Here is a 23,341-nt window from a genome sequence, read left to right on the forward strand (position 1 = left end):
CAACATTTGTTCTTAGGAAATTACTCCAGGTCAGCTCACTATTTCATTCTTCCCTTGCACTTTTGTATCATTCCATCTCATTAGCTTATCACTGGCTATTTCACCATTGATTTTTATTTTTTTAACTTTCCAAAAGGAAAAAATGATACGTACTTTTGAAGAAATTAAATTTATAGCAGTATTCTGTAACTTTAGTGGTAAATCTGATTTAAATATCTTATGTAATGAATTGATAAATATATTTCTTAAAATACTATAATTGAAATGTACTGAAAATGAGCATATATAAGTTTCTATTAAAGTAAAATTGCTTTTATTATGAATTAAAATTACTGCCACTGTCACTGAGCCAGTATTAAGCATTGGTTGCTTATTGCAGATTGATGTTATTGTTTCTCTCATTTCTAAAAGGTAACTTGTGTAGACTATCAGACTTTAATTGATCCAAGGTCAAATCCTCTCTTCACGCCAGTCCCAGTAATGACAGGAATGACTCCTTTAGAGGATTGTGTTATTTCATTCAGCCAGTGTGCAGGAGCAGAAAAAGATTCATTGACATTCTTAGCAAATCGCCTTGGAGGAAGGTATGTAGAATTTTGAGTGCACCTGCAGTTTTGACTTACCTTTTATTTGTTTTGACTTATTGGAGACATTCAAATTAGAATTAGGCTGGTGTCTTTGTACTGTTTATGGGTAGTGTGTAGTGTATATGTGATGGCTCAGTGTGGGAGAGGAGAGAGAGCTACTAGATGGATGGATGCCTGGCAAGTGTTAAAGCTACAGGATTAATGCTTACTTACCAGGAAAGAGAATATTTAAAGCTGATACATAGGCCATTTAAAAATATTGCTTATATAAACATTATTCCCTTCCATGTACCATATGGTTGATTTAGTCTTTTACAGTATACATTCATTGTTTCTCCAGTTTTCGGTCAGAAATGCAGATGTTAAACAGAACTAATGAATACTGTAAGAGAAAGAAAATGTATTTATAAGTTACTTCCAAAATCCAAATTAGCCCAATCCCTAAGTTAACATTAGATGGTGGCTGCTTAAAAAGGAAGTAGAAAACTATTGTAGTAATAAATGTAAATGAAGTAAAAGTTTATATTACAAGAAAAGTTCTTTTAGATTAGATCATAAAGCACTGCTAAAACTCTTTCAAACAAGAGATTCCTCTAAAATAGTGATACAGAACATTTAAAAAAATTAAAAGTTGTGCAAAGATATGTGAAGTAAATGCAAACAAAAAGGAGTGGTTGCAGTTTTACTGGCAGACAAGTTTGGATTCAAATAAGGCATTAAACAAGAACAGCATTGTAAATAGAGTTCTCTTCACACTGAAGGTAAGATTATATGCCTCCTGATGAAGAACACACCACCACCTTGAAATAGTCTTACCAAAATAGTGAAACCTCAATCTGATGAAGCCTCTAGATTCAACCACTGATTTTTAAGCAATACAGATAGGAGAATAATGTGTTAAACTACACTACATTGATACAGACTGAGGTCACTTTATAAATGATCCAGTGTCTTCAACAAATACATGTTAGGTAAATGAGGAAAGAAGAAGGAAACTTTAAGTTAAAAGAATAAAAAACTAAATGTAGTGTTTAAGGATGCACTGTGTATAAAACTAAAGAAAGGTAAGGAAGTGATTACCATAAATACCCAAATAATGGCTATTGTTAAGAAGGGGGAGAGAAAGGGAGCCTGTAAGTGAGAAGGAGCATGTTGAAGAGATTCTGGAGTGGCTGGCAAGATTCTATCTTCTGATGTAGGTGATGGGTATAAGAATTTTTACCTTATAATAATTCATTAAATTGTATTTCCTTTTTTGCTGTGTTCTGTATTTGAATTATACTAAACAAAAAGTTTTTGAAAAATAAATTATAGAAAATAACAGTGACAAAAATATGACAACAGACTACATGGGGCACAACTAAAGCAATGCTCAGAGAAAAAATGGCTATGTAGAGAATATGCAGAAATCATTGACTTTCATATAGACAACCAGTTAGAGGAGCTAGTGAAAACTAAGGCCTTTTTACTAAGTCCATAATGAGAGGTAAAATTCCTAGCAACAAGTTTAGCATGAAACTTGGAAAAGCCACAGAAATTTGCAAAATGCTGTTAAGGAAAACAAGACTCAAACAGTAGGGAAGATAGAAGACTAAACATTATATAACATTGTTATCCTCTACACTAAGGTATAAATTTAATATCCCAGTAAAAATCCCAACAATTTTTTGAAGTAATAAGCAAACTAATTCTTAAATTCATAAGAAAAAACTAGCAAGCAAGCAAGGTCATGTAAATTCTGAAAATAATATTTAGATAAATGTAAAACCTCACTAAATAATAGTGTGCCTGTAAGTTGCAGAAAATGAACACAAAGAAAGTCTATAAATAAACCCAAATATAACAAGAAATTATTATGTGATAAAAGTGGTATTTCAAGTTATTGAGGAGGAGATGGTTTAACTCAATAAATAGGATTGAATAAAATCAGCACTACATTTATACCATAAGTGCCAAATGGATCCGTGGATTAAATGGGGAAAATGAAACCATGAAAGTACAGGGGACGATGTGGGAGTTTAAAAAATCTTACAAGTGGGGAACTAGAACATAAAACCCAGAAGTCATAAAAAAAAAAAGAGACTGAATTCTGTTTATATCGTGTGGTGGATTTCTCTTTCTGCCCCCACATTCTCTCTGTTTAATATTCTGTGATAGTCACTTAATTTCTCTTTATCTTTTGCCAAGTTGTATATTTACAATATTTTGTCTGATACTGGTTATTTCACAAATATTAAGAGGATCAAATGAGATTTTATGTGAAAATGCTTTGAGAAATTGTAGTGGGCTACAGAAGATAGAATGTGTTAGTCACACTTTTTTGGCTTTCCTGGTTGCCTCCTTGTAGAAGGTAAGGGACAAGGTGGGTAGGTGATGACTAATTAAGGAAATAATTTCTCAGGTTATTTCTTGAAAGTCTATTTTAATTTGCTTATTTTTTTTATTAATAGTTTAATAGTAGCCATGTATTTTTATCCTAAAGTAAGCATTTGTGAGGGGATTAGCTTACTTTAAGAAATAAAACCAATTATATCAGCAAATACTATCTTATACTTAGAACTCTAACCACGCTATTAGAAACTTCATTGTTAGTTGATTAACAGTTAACCAACTGATTGTGCATATGACCATTTGCTTTTCTTTAAATATAACTTACAGCGTTCAAGAATTCTTCGTTCGCAAATCCAATGCAAAAAAAGGCCTGTTTGCCAGTACACATCTTATATTGAAAGAACCAAGTGGTTCTAAATATGAAGCAGCCAAGAAATGGAATTTACCGGCAGTTGCTATAGCTTGGCTGTTGGAAACTGCTAGAATGGGAAAGAAAGCAAATGAAAGCCATTTTCTCATTGAAAATTCACCTAAAGAAGGTTAATACTTTTATTTTGTTCTTTTAAGTATATTTGTACAACTTGATGGTTTCTAGGATATGAATGTACCAAAACTTGTTTTTAGGGGAGGTCATTAGTTTGTACTTTTCATGTTGGGTACAGTGAACCACTGATGGCAAAATAAATGTATGTTCATAGCACGTATGTTCAGTTTGTATCTGTACTGTCAACTGTATGTATGTATGTTCATAGCACGTATGTTCGGTTTGTATCTTACTGTCAACTGTAGACCGTGTCTGAAAGCTAGAGGATACAAAGTAGGAGCATTCTAGGATCTCAGTGTTTGAAGTCTAAAGATGTGAGCTTGGATGCCATTTCCTGTTCCTTCTATGGCTAACGCTGACATACTTAATTTGCTCTCTCTTCCTCAAATCTTTGGACTTTTGATGTTTTCACTAGCCCATCTCTTGCTTGCCTGTTATTTCTTGTCTTTCAGTTCTTAGCTTGAATGTCACTTTCCCTGGGAAGGCTTCTTTGGCTCACCAAATATGGCTTCTGTCTTGCCATAAAACCCTGTTATTACCCCTTTTTTGGCTTTTATCCCAGTGCTAACAACTCTAGTTTACTTTGATGTCTCCCTGATCAGTTATAAATTCTTGAAAGGCAAGGAATATACATGTCTTATCATATATATATATATTTTTTTTCATTGCCTAGCACTGGGCCTGGCATACAGTAGCTATCTAATAAGTGTTTTTGTTAAATGTTGAAAAAAAGGTGGGATGACCTAGTAGCCCCTCTTCTGAGATGGTGATGTCCTTGGACAAATTTTAGGGACAAGTCAGCGGTTTGGAAACAGCTCTCAGAGCCATTACTTATTTACCCAGACAGACTGAAAATTTTACAACTGAGTCAAAGTGATATTTAGATCATGTTCAATTTCCATTAAGAACTTTCCTAAAACTTGACTGTGGTTGTTAACTCTGAATACATGTAATTGGGATTTTCTTTTTACTCTACCATTGACTAAGATGGCATTTATGTAATTTTTGGCAAATTGTGAGGTTTATTGAGACTTTCAAGTTAGAACAAGTTGAAACAGGAAATCTAATTTCATTATTTGTTTCAGTTGATGTGATTGTCTAACATTTTAATACATCATCCCTTTTACTTGGTGGGTAGGTGTATAACTGGTTTAAAGTGTACTTGAGAATTCACATAGAAACTAATAATCAGATATAAAAACATCACTTCTTTTTGCCTCCTTAGAGACAAAAGATGACATTAGTGGCTCACAAGCATTTCTTTCCACTTTTAATCTCTAGAACAAAGTTTGGAGACTGAAATCACAAATGGAGTGAATCCAAATCCAGATTCTTCAGAGCATCCTGTCACACACCTGGAAACTCTCAGAAAAACAGCCATTACACCTTTAGATATGAACCGCTTTCAGAGTAAAGCATTCCATGCTGTGATCTCACAACAAACCGGCCAGGTTCCAGTCTCCCCAGCAGTAGAACAGCCACTTCAGAAGGAACCCTCATTACACCTGGATACACCATCAAAATTTCTGTCTAAGGACAAACTCTTCAAGCCTTCCTTTGATGTGAAGGTAAGGACTATATAAAATGGTCCTAGATTGTAAAGTTAATGTACCAAATTCTGCATCACCTCTAAAGTTTGTAATAGTAAAATTTCCAGATATGTTGGCAAGTGGGCATATTATTGAGTCCCAATATATATCCCAGGTTGAAGTAACAGCTAAAGACAAATATGGTGTGAAATGAGGACATCCAGGTTCAAGTCCTCGATCTGTCATGAATGGTAGACGGATCATTGAATATATCTGAGCATCAGTTTTTTTTCTTTTATACAAAGAGGATAATATCCCGTGCTCTAAAAACTCACAGGTTTATCATAAGAATCAAATGAAATGAAATAATTGTATATGTTATATTTATATGTGATGAAATAATTATATGAATTGTAAAATAATACACATTGCTACTCAGGTTTTTATTCTAGAAGTACATCCAGTGCTTGCTTTCTGAAAATGTCTATTTTTACCTTTTCAATCATTCTCTTAAAAAGATGAGTTAAGTCTGCATATTTGTTTCATCTGAGTACTGGAGTATAGCTTCCTTACTGAAAAAAATTCATTCTCAAATCAAGAGCTATTTTAACCTTCCCAAATGGTTTCCTTTTATTCCCCAAAGATGATTTTCTTCACTATACCTTTAATAGTTTTTGCCTTTCAAGTTACTGTTCAAACCATTGTCTTTTTTTTTTAATCTTTAAACCTTTGCAAAATTATTGTGCCATTCATCTATTTAAGTTTTGCTGATAGGGAATTCAGTAGCATTTTAATAGTTCTTACTAGTATGTTCTTGAGCAGATTTATAAAGTTTACAGATTGTTCATCTTCAGAAAATAAATATCAATTGATACCTGGGGCAGTTTTCTCCAAGCTAAATCTTTGATCAGATGTCTTTGGAAGTAACATTTTGTACTGTGATTAACACTGCTCCTTATGCCTAAAGAAATAGAGGCAAACCACTGATTTGGAAACTGAAATGCAGCATTAGGCCTTTGCTTCACCTCTTGCTGCCCTTTAAGACAAGTCAGCCTCTTTGGGCTTCATTATCTGCATCTGTGAAATCATGGAGTATATCCAGATAATCTCTAAGGTCTCATAGCTCACAGACTCTTTGATTAGTACATGAAATAAAAGGCAAGAAAATAGTTGAAATATCTCCATTGAGATCATTCTTCTTTAGATACCTCGCAGTGGAAAACTGATGGTTCTGAAATAGTATCAGTAAAGGTACACATTTAAAGGTTTCATTGTTTAGTCATAGTTCATTTAGCAGTGTTTTTTCTTTCTTTTTTCTTTTTTGGGTGATTCATAGAGTAGTACTTCATCTTGTAATCAGTGGCTGAAGAATTGATATAATGTGGTATATATTCAATGTTTTTACTCTGAAAACAGAGAAGAGCCCATGGAATAATCACAAAACTGAACATACATTAGCCCTTACAAAAAAAATAAAAGTTGATTTTTAGTTAACATACATCAAAAAAGTTCAATAAATGTGCTGCTAAATGAAGTACCAGTATTAAGTCAGGAAGCCACTGTGTGTGTTCAGAAAGAAATGGTTGCCAGTGCCATAGAGCCTTTCTCATGCCCTTTCCCTATCACTGCTTTCTCCTTTCTCACCAATGATAACACTCCTGACTTCTAACACTGTAGCTTTGTTACACTTATTTTTGACTTTTAAACAGGTGAAATTGAAATCATAATATGTATTCTTTTGAGTCTTTTTTTCTTCCTTCATTTGAAAGATTTGTCATCATTGTAACCTCTAGCTCTAGTTCATTGATTTTATTAGCCTAATAATTCCATTATATGGATATACCACATTTACATATCCAGTCTACTGTTGATGAACATTTAAGTGGTTACTAGTTTTTTTGCTCTTACAGATAATGGAATTACCAACATTGTTGTGCATGTCTCCTAGAATATGTGTGCATACATTTCTTTTTGGTATATACCTAGAAGTGAAATGCTGGGTCATGGTAATAAAAAAAACTACCAGAAAACAAAAGTCCAGGTCAAGACGGTCTCACAGCTGAATTCTATGAAACATTTAAAGAAGAGCTAATACCCATCCTTCTTAAAGTATTTCAAAAAGTAGAAGAGGAGGGAATACTTCAGAGTCGTTCTGTGAGACTAGCATCACTCTAATACCAAAACTAGACAAAAACAACACACACACAAAAAAAAATTACAGACCAATATCCCTGATCAACAAAGATGCAAAAATCCTCAACAAAATATTAGCAAACCAAATCCAAAACTACATCAGTTAGATCATCCATCATGACCAAGTTAAAGACTCCACCAAAAAACTACTGGAACTAATAACTGAATTCAGCAAATTTGCAGGATACAAAATTAATACACAGAAATCTGCTGCATTCCTATATGCTAACAACAAACTAGAAGAAAAAGAAATAAGGAAAACAACTCCATTTACAATTGCATCGAAAAGAATAAAATACCTAGGAATAAACCTAACCAAGGAAGCGAAAGACCTATACTCTGAAAACTACAAGACACTCATGAGAGAAATTAAAGAAGACACCAATAAATGGAAATTTATCCTGTCTTCATGGATAGGAAGAATTAATATTGTCAAAATGGCCATCTTCCCAAAGCATTTTATAGATTCAATGCAATCCCTATCAAAATACCAAGAGCATTCTTCAATGAACTAGAACAAATAGTTCTAAAATTCACATGGAACCGCAAAAGACCCTGAATAGCCAAATCAAGCCTGAGAAAGAACAAAGCTGGGAGGATTATACTCCCTGACTACAAGCTCTTCTACAAAGCCACAGTAATCAAAACAGCTTGGTACTAGCACAAGAACAGACCCATAGATCAATGGAACAGAATAGAGAACCCAGATATAAACCCACATATGTATGGTCAATTAACATATGATAAAAGAGCTATGAATATACAGTGGGGAAAAGACAGCCTCTTGATTAACTGGTGTTGGGAAAACTTGACAGCTACATGTAAGAGAATGAAACTGAATTATTGTCTAACTCCATACACAAACTCAAAATGGATCGAAGGCAAACCATAAAACTCTCAGAAGAAAATGTAGGCAAAAATCTCTTGATAAGCATGAGCAGTTTTTTCCTGGACACATCTCCTCAGGCAACAAAAGCAAAAAGATGAAAACAAGTGGGAGGAGTAGGTCAAACTAAAAAAGCTTCTGTACAGCAAAGAACACCCATTAGCAGAACAAAAAGGCATCCTATGGTATGGGAGAGTATATTCATAAATGATTTATCCAATAAGGGGTTAGCATCCAAAAGATGTAAAGAACTCATACACCTCAACACCCAAAAAACAAATAACCCAATTAAAAAGTAGTTGGAGGCCCTTTTCCAAAGAAGCAATACAAATGGCCAACAGGCATATGAAAAAATGCTCCACATCACTATCAGGGAAATGCAAATTAAAACCTTAGTGAGATAATCACCTCACACCTGTTAAAATGGCCACTATCCAAAAGACAAGAAACAGCAAAAGCTGGTGAGGATATATAGAAATAGGGACTCTCCTACACTGTTGGTGGGAGTGCAAATTGGTTCAGCCACCGTGGGAAGCAGTATGGAGATTCCTCAAAACACTAGAAATAGAAATACCATTTGACCCAGTAATTCCACTCCTAGGAATTTACCCAAAGAAAATTAAATCCCTGATTCGAAAAGATACATGCACCCCTATGTATACTGCCGCACTGTTTGCAATAGCCAAGATATGGAAGCAACCTAGTTGTCCATCAATAGATGAGTGGATAAAGAAGAAGTGGTACATATACACAATGGAATATTATTCAGCCATAAAAAGAAAAGTCCTGCCATTTACAACATCATGGATGGATCTAAAGGGTATCATGGTCAGTGAAATAAGCCAGGTGGAGAAAGACAAATACTATATGATTTCACTTATTTGTGGAATGTTAAAACAAAGCAAAACAGAAGGAACAAAACAGCAGTAGACTCAAAGACACTGAGAAGTGACTAGTGGTTACCAAGAGGGAGTTGTGGTGGGTACGGGGGTGGGGTGGAGTGTGGGGGAGGAGGAGGATAAAAGGCCCAATAATTTGCAGTCACAATATAAGTTGATCACAGGAACCGTTGAACCACTGATACACATTTGAAACCTACATAAGATTGTATTTTAATGATACTTTAATTTTTTTTTAAATGCTGGTTCATGTTTCAACTTTAATAGAGACTAACAAACTGTCATAGTGATTATACCACTTCATACTTCCACCACTAATTTATTAAGCACCCAGTGTTTCCCATCCTTGCCAAAAACGTATTATAAATTTGGGTTTTTTTTTTTTTAACTTTCTACTTGAAAATAGTTTCTACCTTATAAAAAGTTGCAAAATAAAAGCAGCATAAGTAATGCATATGTACCCTTTACTCAAATATGTAGTTTTTATTAAATTTGAGATAAAAGGACTTTGTTTTTATTTCTAGTTTTTATTTTAATTTCTAGTTCTATTACATTGTAATCAGAATATTGTATGTAATGTTTCTACTTCACAGAACTTTAACTGATCCTTTCTTTGTACCCTAGTACATAATCAGGTTTTGAGAACATTACTTGGTTTTTGAGAACATTTCTTGAGAAAAACATATATTCTCTATAAGGGTGTAGTCTTTGCTACATAGATAAAGAAGGTACAACTTATTGACCATATTGCTAAATCTTTTATATCCTTCCCTAGTTTGGTTCATTTGACGCATCTCAGACTAAGTGCTGTTTTCAAGTTACTTAATATTAGAGTTTTTATTTCTCCTCGCATCTCATACGGTTTTGTTTTAACTGTGTTAATTCGTGCATAGGTATTCATAACTGTTAGGTAAGTTGAAATGTGTCCATTTAATGCTTTTTGGCTTGAAGTCTACTTTTGTATCAGAATTTCAATCTCTACTCATTGTTTTAATTTGCCTCATAAATTTGAGCGTTCCTTCATTTCTTAGCCATTTTGGATTGCTGTGTTTTAAGTGTGTCTTCTATATATAGCAGAGAGTTTAGCATTGCTTTACAGCCATTTTGAAAATCTTTTTCTTTCAATTAAGGAAGTTAAGCATATTCACATTTAATATAATTTATATTTGGCTTCATTTGTCATATGTTGTAATTTCTTTGTGATTTGTTATATATGTATATTATGTTTCTTCGTGTGTGTGTGTGTGTGTGTGTGTGTGCATGTGCGCACACATGCAGCGTACCTTTGTATTAAAATTTCTTATAGCTCCCTTAATCCCCTTTCTTTTTCAATGTTCAGGATTTGGATTCTTCTCCAAATTTTTGGTCTGAGAAATTAGAAGATTAGAGCTGCCAGTCAACTGAGTTGAATAAATTGGTTAGGATTGGGGCCTAAAGATGAAGAGTTGATGTTTTGGACACAAAGTTTGAGAAGCCTGTTAGATATCCAAGTAGTGTTGTCAAGTACGCAGTTACATAAAAAGCCTGAAGTTTGGGGAATGGTATGGGCTAAAGAAAGAAATGTGGAGATTTGCGTTTGTAGTTAATATTTAAAGCCATATAAGAATAGATGCCAGGACAACAGGAGAAGCACAGAGGCCCACGGAACACCCCAGGGGCTCCCGTTCAGGGGAGGAACCAGCAAAGGAGACTGAGAAGGAGCCACCAGTGAAGGAAGAAAAAGCCTAGAAATTGTCTTAGAGGCCAGAAAGTATTTGAGGAAGGAATGTTTAACTGTGTCAGATGCTGCTAAAAGATCAAGAACGGAGAACAGAAGATTGACGACTGGGTTTAGCATTGTGGAGGCCTCTGGTGGTCCTTGCAGTAAGGGTTTTAATGACATGACAGTAAGGGTTGTCACAAAAAAATTAAAGATTATACATGCATAAAGATATTAAGTCTCAGTATAAAAGGGTGGAAATTTAAAGCATACAGATAAATATTTTAACCTATCTGATTGGCAAAAGAGAAAAATCTGATTACCCACTGTGCTGTTAAGTATGTTGGGAAACAGTCTAATGCTTTGCTTAAGAGAATATCAGTGTTGGTACATACAATTTCCTTAAGTGTTTCCCTTTACTCTTGCATGTGCAAAATGGTATGTATAAAAGGTTAATATTCATTGCATCATTATGCTTACTGGCACACAATTCATTAATCTGAGCATTCATGGGTTAAACACTAGTTAACTACAATCTGATGTATCCTTGGGAACCTGTGCAGATGGGAAGGGCAATGAGTAGGCCCCTGGACATCAGTGGCCTCTTGTGAGGGAACTGTGGGTAGCTTGGGAACAGGAATATATTTTGTACTTTTGAATGATTTTCACAGTTCTCACCTCAGTCTGACTTTTTGGCCTTCCTTATAGTTCATGTCTTGCTTATACACATCCTTGCTCACTTGTTAATTCTGTTTTTTGTTTTGTTTGTTTGGTATCCTTTATTTTATTGCAATTTCATCTCTAAGACTGAGGCAAATGTAGTGAGGACTGCCAAAAATGTAAGCTTGTTAGTCTCTTTGAACCAATTTGCTGGGCAGTATGTAATTTTTTTTTCTTCATTGCTCATAGATACAAGTAATATTTCATTCTTTTTACTGTTTGGAGGAAAACCAGAGGAGGTTAAAGCTGTAATCCAGATAATTTTGAGGATTATCTCTTCTCTTTACCTCTCCTTTTTCTTTCCCTATTCTGTTTACCTCTCTCTTCCCTTCTCTCCCCTCTTCCCTTCTATCTCCTTTCTCTATTGCTTGCTTGATCCCACTCTCCATCTCCCCCTCTATATATAGGACGCGCTTGCAGCCTTGGAAACTCCAGGAGGCCCCAGCCAACAGAAAAGGAAACTGAGTACACCACTCTCAGAAGTCATTATCAGAAACTTGAACCTTGCTTTGGCAAATAGCTCTCGAAATGGTGTTGATGCTGTCGCTCTGTCTGCCAGCCCTCATCTGAAGGATTCCCAAACAGAAAAGGTAGAGTTAGCTCTCTTATTAAAAAGAAGTTTTGGATAAAATGTTTCAAACAAATAATTGTTGCTATTTATTTTATTTGCATGAACAGGAAGAAGCTCCAAAGCCACTTCACAAGGTGGTGGTGTGTGTGAGTAAAAAACTCAGTAAGAAGCAGAGTGAACTAAATGGGATCGCAGCCTCTCTGGGAGCAGATTACAGGTAGTTAGCACATACATCTGTGTAAGTGGTGATATGGCCTAAATTTATAGGGAAACCTAAAACTACTGTGAACATCTACGAAGAAGCATTTATGTTGCCTTTTAGTGTGTTTTGTTATCTACACAATATTTCCAATTAATTTTTAATTTACCCCTTTTTTTAGAAATACCCTCTCCCATTTCAATTCACTCTTGTGTATTTTTTAGGATATGGTCAACAAATACTTGAGAACCTATTTTGTGCCACTCACTGTTCTAGAAACTTTGGATCCATGAATGATGAGTACAGTCTAGAAGATTCTTTGTCTTCAAGGAGTTTATAGTCGAGTAATACATCTAAGTCTGACCTTAGATAGGGATTTTCATATTAGAGCCCTTCTGTGAGTGGTATTAAGTACTGTAGCACTCCTGAATTAAAATGGTATTTTTTGAGGATGTTTTAATTTCTATCATTTTTATTACTTTGGAGACATAGATGATCAGATCTGTCCTCGATGTGACGGTCCAACTAGCAATAGGTCTCTAGCACACATGACATCTGTACCAGGGATTGAGAGATCCCTGCCTATCCAGGCCATCCTGAGTTGATTGTACTCCTGCATTGTCTGTGGTCTTCCCTTTTGCCTTATTTCAGTTAGCTTTCCACTTAATAAAGAAACTAGATCAGGAAAACAAAAATAAAATGTATCTGAGATCTTCATAAGCATCTTAGTGTGTTTAATGCATCTGTTATAGAAAAGTAAAGCTTTCTTACTGCACTACTATTTGTATTACCTCTGTTATGTGTATTCTAATAGTATTGTATAATTACCTATTACAGTATTTGTATTACCTTTTACCAGTTGCTGAGCACTTGTTATGAGCCACACATTATTTCATTTCATTCTCACAAGCTTTATGAGGGTATATATTTGTCAAAATTGAATTCTTCCTTGGATATTCTGTTTGGATGTGAGCTTGATGTAAAATATAAAAGGAACATATGGGAGCTATGTTTTTAAAAGACTGCAAATGCCAGTCCCCTCAGTATAAAAAATAGAATATATTGCTGAAATTCCTAAATAGGATTTAACTGGTCGATCGCATTTAAGTTTGCATTAAATCTATTCCTAAGATGGATTTTTCAGACTTGGTGATGGGTGAGAGGGAATTATCCTTTAATATGTAGAGGTTACAATATTTATGTGTTCATAGGGTAATGAGTTCTCAAGTGAAGATGTCCCAGGTGTTCCCTTCTATCAGCTAGGACCAGAATGTCCTGAAGAGGTCATCTGATAACTGTCTCCTGCCTTCTGGTAGTTAAAACATCTAGGCCAGGTCTTCTCAACACACCAGATGCATCATCCTCTTTTAGTCACATATATTTATGTAACATTCCCTTGGATTTCATAAATATAACTTATCTACTTCTATAATTTAAAAATAGTCAATAGAAGGCACATAGTAATAGAATATATGTCTCATATGTGAATGCATATGCCTGATGACACTAGAAGAATGGAGGTATTCATATGTTTGCATATATACGTAAAATTACTTCAAATGCTACAAATGTAGCCATAAGGCTGAAACATAGAGACTGAGATACCATGAGCAGCATTTCAGTTGGCAAGATGACTTTACCAAGAGTTTGCAATTTGGCAAAGTTCCAAATTAAGCCAGGTACAGTCTTAGATTAGTGACTGAGTGGTTGCATGTCTGGTATATTAGTGTATATCAAAGCTGTAAAAAGTATCTTGTGTTTGTGAAAAAGAGGTTCTAGGCTCATATCTAATTCAAAGCAACTTTTTTTTACTTATGTGAATTTCTGTCATAACATTAGAAAGTCGTGTAAGATACGGGTTAATTGTATGTATATCTGTTCCCCAGAGTTTTAGCATCCCTAGACCTTACTCAGTACTAGTTGCACCCCAGTATACAAACACACATTGTTGTAACAACCCAAATCTCCCCACAAATTTCCAAAACAGCTCCTAAAGTAAAGTAACAATTTTGCCAAAAGCACTGATTTAGACTAAGGGTAGGGCAGGTCAGCCATCTGTTTTTGTAAAGTTTTATTGGAACACAGGCATGCCTCTTTGTATACATATTATCTATGGCTGCTTTCATACAAAAAAAGCAAGGGTTGAGTAGTTGTAAGAGCTTTTTGGCCTTCAAACACTAAAATATTTATCATCTGTCCTTTTAAGAAAAAATGTGCCAACCCCTAATCTAAACCGTCTATACTATTGCAGCCTGCCCTTGAAGGACCTATCAGGACTATATTTTATCACAGTGGAGTTGAGTAGTAAACCAAGATGACTCAGGCAGAAATACTCTGTTTTTCTAAATTATCTTGATAATTTATTTACATTTGTATTGTTTTACCTCACAGCAGAAATAGAGTTACTAGAAACACAGATAGATAAAGCAAGGATTTTTTACTACTATTTATAAGGATACATGGGTAGTAACAAATAGAAATGCTTATAATATAATGTAGGAGGAAATATTCCTTCTTAATTTGTCTAACTTGGCTATTTAAAAAGTTCATAGATGTTTCTTATTTAGGAAACGGAAAGTATGTTAAGTGTAAAAAAACTTTTGGTGGTTATATTTAGAAATAAAATTTTTACCTCCCGCGATTTCTACTTGAACATTTTACTAAACTATAGCCCTCAGTTTTCTTTATCTATAAAGTGAAAAAAATAATACCAATATTTTAGGATTGTTCTGAAGAATGGATGTAGTAAGGTTGTGTAAAATACATAGTCTCTATGGGTCATAGAACAAATGTACAATGAATGGTGATGGCCAACAGCTGGAGGACAGATTGGATGCTTTGCCATTTTATTAATTTGAAAATACCTTGTTACTATAAAGTGATATTTAATATAAAATAAAGTTAATCAGAAAAGTATAAAGAAAACGGTAAAACTTTAAAGAATATCCTTCCAGATATCTCTCTGCATTTATATACCTAGAGATATACATACAAAACTTGACCCCCAAAGAATGGAGCCTGTCACTTAATGTTCTTGCTTACTGTAGGTCTTGAAAGTTTTGTGAAGGTCAGAATATTCTACTCAGAGAGAGTAATGACCATCTTAGATATTTCTCTTAGTAATTGGGTTGTTTTTTAAATTTAATTGTTCCAGATGGAGTTTTGATGAAACAGTGACTCATTTTATCTATCAAGGCCGACCAAATGACACTAACCGAGAATATAAATCTGTAAAAGGAAAAGGAGTACATGTTGTTTCAGAGCACTGGCTTTTAGAAGTAAGCAATACTTTTTTCCCTCCCCACTCTGTTAAATGAAAATGTATACAAACATCATTTCAAGGTACAAACCAGTTTTCAGGTATATAAACAATTCTGATAACTTAAGTTCACTGTGCATATTTCGTTTCTTTGTCATCAAAACTTACAGTCTTCAGTCCTTAAATAATTAATAAGTCTTTAGTGGGTATTCTTTCTGATACTCTCATTCTTTTCACTAATAAAAAAATGATATGAAAAAAAATTTTATAATAATTGGAGAATTAATTTAGCATACCAGTACAGTTCAGAACTGTGTCTTTTCCTTTCCCTTTCCTTTTCTTTCACTCTTCTCATTTATTCTCTTTCCTTTTCTTTCTGGATATTCTCTGGAGTGTGGTTGATACTTTGAAAAGCACAGAAATAGAATGCGATTTTATACTTTAGTGAACATGACCATAAAAATTGAGGACAATTTTTAATTGCCATTTGTATGATGTATTTTTCCATGTCAGCTACTTTTTGCAACTTTAATTTTGCCAACTTCTGTCATCTTAAGACATAATGTATTGGTTGTTCTTATCCTGCTTAACATCATTTATTCACTAAGATTTTTTTCAATCCTGTTTTAAAACACATCATTGTATTGCAGTGTGCCCAAGAGCATAAACATCTTCCTGAATCTCTTTATCCACATACTTATAATCCCAAAATGAGCTTGGATATCAGTGCAGTGCAAGATGGCAGACTCTGTAACAATCGTCTACTCTCAGCCGACTCAGCAATGAAGGGTGAAGAGGTAGATAATATGGATGGTTAATCTTCCCATCCTTATGCCAACTGTATCATTATATATTGCTTATACAGTGGCTTGCTTTGAGAAATTGTAATTTTTCTCCTTCAATAGCCAGATCATTTACCTGTAGAAGAAAATGACATAGGCAATATGACCACCAGTAATAAAGAAACAGCAACATCAAATGGAAATGGAAGGAGTAACTTTAAAGGAGGTAAAATATTTTAAATTATTTAAAAAATTTTTGTAGATCTGCATCTTTCATATAGAATGTGTCCTGCATCTGATAGAAAAATACATTTTCTGTATTGCTAAATACAAATAAAGCCTATATTTAAGGATTGAATTGAAGTTCTGTGCCAGTCATTAAGACATAATTTGCAAAGCTTTATGTGAGTTAAGTGAAATTTGTGGACCTATGTTTTGCAGAATTAGTGTAATACAGCCCTATTCTGTTAAAGGTAGGTGGAGTTGATGGGGTTTTTTTTAATATGCTATTTTGTTCAGTGATTTTCAAAAAGTTTTATTATATGTACAATATATTTTAGCATTCACAGTGTTTTAAGGGTATAGAGGGAGGTATGAAGAGTTTCTCCCACCTTTCCAAAGTTATTAGTTTCTTATGTATCCTTCTAGATTCTGTTCATTGCATATATGATCATAAATATATGTGTTTGCCTTTCCTCATTTTTAAAAAAATACATAAATGGTAGACTATTCTTTATGCTGTCTGACTGAGTGTTTCATACTGGAGCTTCCTTGCTCTTTTTCTTTTTTTAGCAACTGTATAGTGTTCATTGTATGGTTGACCCACTTTATTTAGCCAGTCCCTTGTTGATGGTCATCTAGGTTATTTTTTATTTCTGGCTGTTATAAAAAGCACTGTAGTGAATAACCATACATCTACAGAACTCCTTTTTTTGATTAATATTGTTTGTTTTTCTTACTTACCCTACCAGAGCTTTCCCTATGACTTGCCTATTTAGTTAGTCCTACTCTGTTCATTCGCAAAACAAGTCATCTATTTAGTCTGCAGGAAGCCAAAGAGAAATAAATATATTGTGGTCTGTGTTGTCAAGGACCATAGCGGGGAATAACATTCATCTCAGAGTATAGTACATACCAGGAGAAGGGTCAGAAGGAGCCAGGGGCTCTACAAAAGGGATAATCACAGCAGGTCTTAGCAGAGTACCTTCTAAGGACTCCCTGATTATTTCATATCCAGTCCTTATTGTAACAGTTGCCTTTATGTTCTGCAGTAACTAATCATAGTCTTAGTACATTCCTATAGCCTGTAATAAGTATCAGTAAATGTCAGCTTAATAAATTTGGGTTCAACCAAATCTAGACAAAACAGTTAATGTGAATGAGATGTGGTTTAAAAAAAAACCTTGATTGGTATGTGTTTGTGTTTGTTTGAAGCTCTGACACAGACACTGGAAATGAGAGAGAACTTCCAAAAGCAGCTGCAGGAGATAATGTCCGCGACATCTATAGTGAAACCCCAGGGGCAAAGGACTTCTCTTTCAAGAAGTGGTTGTAACAGTGCTTCTTCAACCCCTGACAGCACTCGCTCAGCCCGCAGTGGACGGAGTAGAGTCCTAGAGGCCCTGAGGTACACCCATTGCTGTGGGCAGAATGGAGTGACTAGATGGCTTGGGAGAAAGTAGCTCTTTATTTAGGTTCCTGCTGATTCAGTACCATGAGTTAAACCTCTTTTTAAAGTCAGTAAAGCAGAAATTTAAAAAAGCAAAACCAGTAAAAGGGTTATACTGCTGGGCCTTATTTAGCCCAAACTGTGTATGTTATATTCAGATATGACCTGTTGGTTGTGGCCCTTTGCTAACTAGCTTTTTCTTCCTCCCTTCCCTCCCAGCTTTTCCTTCCCCCCTCCCTCATTCCAAGACACTGTAGAATTCTTGGGGACAGGAAGCAGGAACAGAGGTTTAACTACTTCATAGGGTGCACGATTAATATTTTTTATTACCTCTGCTGAGAAAGGAATGAGTTTAAGATCCAGTTTGCCTCATTTGAATTAGACTCAATGGGCTGTCCTCTCTGTTCTGTTGTATTAGTATTAAATAATATTAGTATTAAACATGAACATACTGTGTAAGTTTAAACATTTAAACATATGTGACTATATGTATTTTATAAACTGATTTTCTAGGAAAGGTGATTATAGGTCTTAGTGTAATGTGACATGTTTAGTAGCATAACATCTTTGATAGAAAAATCTTGAATTGTATGATGATATTATAGGACTTATATCTGGAATTGACAATTGAACTATGAATTTATCTTATTAACCATATATTTCATGTTGCAAATTCTTTATCTGAGTATTGTGTATCTGGGTAAATGTGGCTTTTTTTAATGTAATTAAGGTCATGTTTTATTATTATAGAGAGCTTAAATCTTGTGTTACATCAGAGTGAATAAATATACTCTGAGAATAAAAGGCTATCTTCCTTGTATTTGAGGCAAATGAACTCCTTGAAGGTACCATCAGCTTTGGTAAATTATTTTTACTAAGATTCCATACACAGACACACACACACATTGAAAGAGTCAATATGTACATTGAAGGAAAATAGCTGGAATTCTGTTTACTCTCAAGTGGAATTGTTACAATTACACCATAAAACACACTTGATTCTAGTGCAATATAAGACTTTAGTATAAGGCTTGTCTACTCGAAACTCTGGGAGGTTTGGTTACCAATGCCAGAAGGACCTGCTTTTAAGGCAGCCTTTACAGTATACTTCCCATGTAATTAATAGCTCTTATTATTTCAAGTGATAGAAAAACAACTACTGGTAAGCAAAGTAACCAGTTTTCTAAACATTGCCATGTTTCACTAAGCCTGTATAATTAAGAGAAATCCCATTTTTAAATGCAGTAATCACTTTAGGATTTTTAAACAATTTCTTGACAGTAAATCTTGCCCTTTGAAGTTTTAAGTATGTGGACATTCAGTCAAAATATGTGTTTCATTTTCTAGCTAGAACAGATAAGTTTCTACCAGAAACATTTAAAAAAGATCCCAAAGTTCATTTAGTCAATAAATGTTTTCAAATGCTTACTGTGTGCTTTTGTGGGCATATAAAGGTAAACTACAAATTTATAATTTTATGAAATTTATGAGTGTGGATTTTGTTATGGCTATTTATCAAAATTGTCACTTTTATTCCTTAGGCAATCTCGTCAAATAGTACCTGATATCAACACAGAGCCCTCCCAAAATGAACAAATCATTTGGGATGACCCTACAGCCAGGGAGGAGAGAGCAAGGCTTGCCAGCAATTTGCAGTGGCCTAGTTGTCCCACCCAATATTCTGAGCTTCAAGTTGACATTAAAAAATTGGAGTATTCTCCTTTCCAGGAGCCATTACACGATTCAGAAATTGCTGAACAGGGTAATGAGAAAAAAATCTATTTAGCTGTTTGTATTAAGTGCATGTTGACCTCTTAAAAATAAACAGATAAACACATTGTATTTCTTTGAATTATACATGCAATGAAAAACTTGCTAGATATTTCTGATCTGGGTTTAAAAAGAGTCACAAAAGTAATAATAAATTTAGGTAATTTATTATTAAATTGAAAACTATTTTGATTCTTAAATTTGGAGATTAAGGATTAGGCATTTTTTGCCAGACATGGTTTTCACCATTGTTCATTCATTCTAGTCCTTTATGCACTTGTGTAGTTAATGCTTGGTTTTTCTCCCAATCATCTTATTTTCATTTAAATCTTCTGAATTTCATCCTATATTCAAATCCTACATTTGTTCTTTGGATTTGTATGTGTTCCTTTCTGAAGTCCCATATTTTTTTCTTCTTTGGGGGCTTTACTTTGATAAAATGCTTCATATCCCCCATTGTTGGTCATCTTTTCACCCCCTTTCTCTTTCAGGGCACATGATTATTTCTCTACACTAAATGTGTAGACTTCTCTTTGCTGCTGATTTTCTCCAAGTGTAAAATTGCTTTCATTGTACACATTTCAGTTACATTTTACTGATGAAAACTTAGTATTTAAAGAAAGGGTTGGGAGAAACCCATAGGTAATACCATTTGCCCTTTTTGAAAAGCTAATTAACTTATTTATTTATAAGATATAAAAAGAAATAGGCTATTTCTTTATATGTACTTTTTACATTCCAGATTGTGTTTAATTTCATCTTGGTTAAGACTGATGAGAATATTTCCCAGAATGTATTCTTAGTTGTATTTGAATAAAATCACATTATAGTGTTTTATTTCCCTCAGCTGTCTGTGATCCTGGAAACACATGTGTGGCTGAAGCTCCAAAACATCTGATCTCTGAAGAACTGGAAACTCCTATAAAAGACAGCCATCTTATCCCTACACCTCAGGCCCCCAGTATTGCCTTCCCACTAGCCAACCCACCTGTGGCTCCACACCCTAGAGAAAAGGTTCATTTATTCATAGAATGATGATATGGCTTTTAGTTATTACTCTTATGCTGTATTCAGAATTTGTTGATAACAATACCAAGGGTTCATCAAATGTTGAAAACTACATTTCTTTGCATTGTAGTATTTTGATACTTGATAACCAGAAGACTAAGTAAAATATCACCTTTAAAAGCACCATATGCCTGGTAACTTTTGTGTTCATTTTTTCTAAAATGAAACTCTGCCATTTCAGATTATGACAATAGAAGAGACTCATGAAGACTTAAAAAAACAGTACACATTTCAGTTGTCATCTCTTAATCCTCAGGAACGTATTGATTATTGTCATCTAATTGAAAAACTAGGTACGTGTATTTTACTTAAGTCAAAAATGTCCCATATAGTAACCTTATTTGGAAGTCACGTGTAGTTAATATTGATACCATTTGTAAGATGTAGAAACTGAGATAAAAATGATGGATAACTTGTCTAAGGCTGTATACATTGAGACAGCATTAGAATTTTGATTTCTGTAAAGCTCTAATCTAAATCTAAAGTTACTGGGTCATAGGATTTAAATATTTAAAGATTTAAATTGAAACCAACTGTTATGGTTTAAGAATCTTTTTGCTACTTTGAGCATTTGTTCATGATGAAACCTTGGACAAAATCAGTGAAATTATGGACTTATAATATAAATAAAACTACATTTTTATGAAATTGAAGATACAGTAATTCCCAGAGAGGAGCTCCATCTCATGTAACATTCTTATTCCACTAGTTGTTAGGCCGTCCATCTGATGTCATTCTGGAAACAGCATACTAAAAAGGTAACTTGGTGCTCTGTAGCAGCACTGTCCAGTAGAAATAGAACATTAGAACATGAGCCATGTATGTAATTCTAAACTGTCTAATGGCTGCATTTTAAATAGTAAAACAAAAAAAAGTGGAATTAATTTTAAATATTTAATGTATGTAATCAATATAAAATATCAGTGAGATATTTTACCTCTTTTTTCTTACTAAGTGAATGGGATATATTTTAAACTAATAGCAAATCTCAATTTAGAGTGGCTCTGCTTCAGGTGTTTAATAGCCACATGTGGCTAGTGACTATATAACAGCATCTCTATAGAGTTAAAAAAATTTTAAGAGAGCTTAATCTGACAGCTTGACATAAAGAAAACATTAAGAAATAATGTCCCTGAGTCATCCAGAAAAGATTAAGTGTTATATAGTACAATTATATATATAATTCACTTGATAAATTAGATGGAATTATAAGTCAGAATTACTAAGTTTTACCTAGAGCTCACCAAAATGGAATGCTTCGGGTATTTGTATTCTATAGTTTGTTCCATCTCTGTAAACTCTGGACAAGAGTAATAAGTAGCAGAGAATTGTCTAAATGAGGATAGAGAGCAGAGGCAGATGAGTACAGATTGTGCTGGAATGGGGTGTCTGTGACTAGAGGGCTTTTGACATGAAAATGGAGATTCTCTTCATTTTATAAGTGAAGCAACTCTGGCCAGCTGATAAACATAAATAAATCAGTCTGTCACATTGCCTCAGTCACAGGATACATTTATTATATGGAGTTAGATATACACAGCAGTTTGGAACTTTTACCTTTTTTCTTTTGTCACTCTGTGATCCTGAGTGATATACTCTATTCCTTGTCCTCATGTGTAAATTGTAGATAATCATAGTAACCTACCTTCATAGAGTTGTGAAGATTAAATGAGTTAATGACCTGGAACATTTGTGACAATCCCTGGCATGTAGTCAGTGCCCAGTGTTGCTGCTATTATCGTTAGTCACCTAGAAAGCATAAGTAGAGTTTGAGTATTTTGTTCAATTCTTAGAAAGTCCTTAGTAGAACTCTTCCTAACCATTAATCAAGTTAACCTCTAAAATATAAACCAAAACCATGCTTTACATAAGCTTATATTTACTTCTGCCACCTTCTTTCCTTTAAGTCAGGCTCCATATGTATGTACCTGAGAAGAGGATTCAGCTCCCACCTACTGTTACATCTTGATTTACCTAGTGTGTGTTTTCCTCCCAAACTTATGTGTTGATCTGCTGACCCTATTTCCTATCAGAAAATTTTCTTCATCTTTTAGCTTACAGATCCCCCCTTTTGACTTCTTTCTCTGGTTACCCATATTCAGTGCTTGAAAATTGCTTAAGTAGTTGAGAGACATTGAAGAGATAAAATAACCAATTGCAATATATGGCCTTTGTTTGTATTTATTTATTTTTATATCTTGATTGTAGCAGGAAAATTTGAACAAGAATTTAGTATTGAGATAGCAAAGACTTTTTGTTAAGTATATCAGATATGGTAATGGCATTGTGGCTGTATAAGAAAATGTCCATGTATATTAGAGATGCATGCTGAATATATAGGGGTAGAATAACATGATGTCTAGAATTTGCTTTAAAATTGTTAAGTAAAAAAATGACATAGATTGAAGGAAGGATGGCAAAACTGGTTATTTTAGTACCTAGGTTGCCAGTGTTGGGGGGTTCATTTTCTTTTTTATCTACCTTTGTATTTTAAATTTTCCTAGGAAGCATTATTTTATAAAAATATATATGTAAGGTAAAATAACTGTCTTTGAGGTTTTTTGGTTTGTTTGATGCCTTTTGTTTAACAATAATTTTTATGTGATAGTTGAGGTACTGTTTTCCGAGTAAAAAG

The 23,341-nt window shown here is 34.1% G+C and overlaps 1 protein-coding gene across 4 annotated transcripts in view; it reads left to right on the forward strand.

The window, feature by feature from the left end:
* The window catches only part of TOPBP1 (DNA topoisomerase II binding protein 1), a 60,939-nt gene that overhangs the window by 27,092 nt on the left and 10,506 nt on the right, over positions 1-23,341 (forward strand). For all 4 annotated transcript variants that reach the window (XM_036892086.2, XM_057497880.1, XM_036892089.2 and 1 more), the window contains 12 exons: positions 412-584; positions 3,246-3,457; positions 4,744-5,030; positions 11,796-11,978; positions 12,067-12,176; positions 15,313-15,436; positions 16,068-16,214; positions 16,323-16,425; positions 17,634-17,826; positions 19,410-19,630; positions 20,486-20,652; positions 20,888-20,999. In XM_036892086.2, the coding sequence (XP_036747981.2) occupies positions 412-584; positions 3,246-3,457; positions 4,744-5,030; positions 11,796-11,978; positions 12,067-12,176; positions 15,313-15,436; positions 16,068-16,214; positions 16,323-16,425; positions 17,634-17,826; positions 19,410-19,630; positions 20,486-20,652; positions 20,888-20,999 (2,032 nt within the window). The remainder of the gene's footprint in view (positions 1-411; positions 585-3,245; positions 3,458-4,743; positions 5,031-11,795; positions 11,979-12,066; positions 12,177-15,312; positions 15,437-16,067; positions 16,215-16,322; positions 16,426-17,633; positions 17,827-19,409; positions 19,631-20,485; positions 20,653-20,887; positions 21,000-23,341) is intronic.

The sequence above is a fragment of the Manis pentadactyla genome, chromosome 1 (genome assembly GCF_030020395.1).
Source record: "Manis pentadactyla isolate mManPen7 chromosome 1, mManPen7.hap1, whole genome shotgun sequence".
Lineage (NCBI taxonomy): Eukaryota > Metazoa > Chordata > Mammalia > Pholidota > Manidae > Manis > Manis pentadactyla.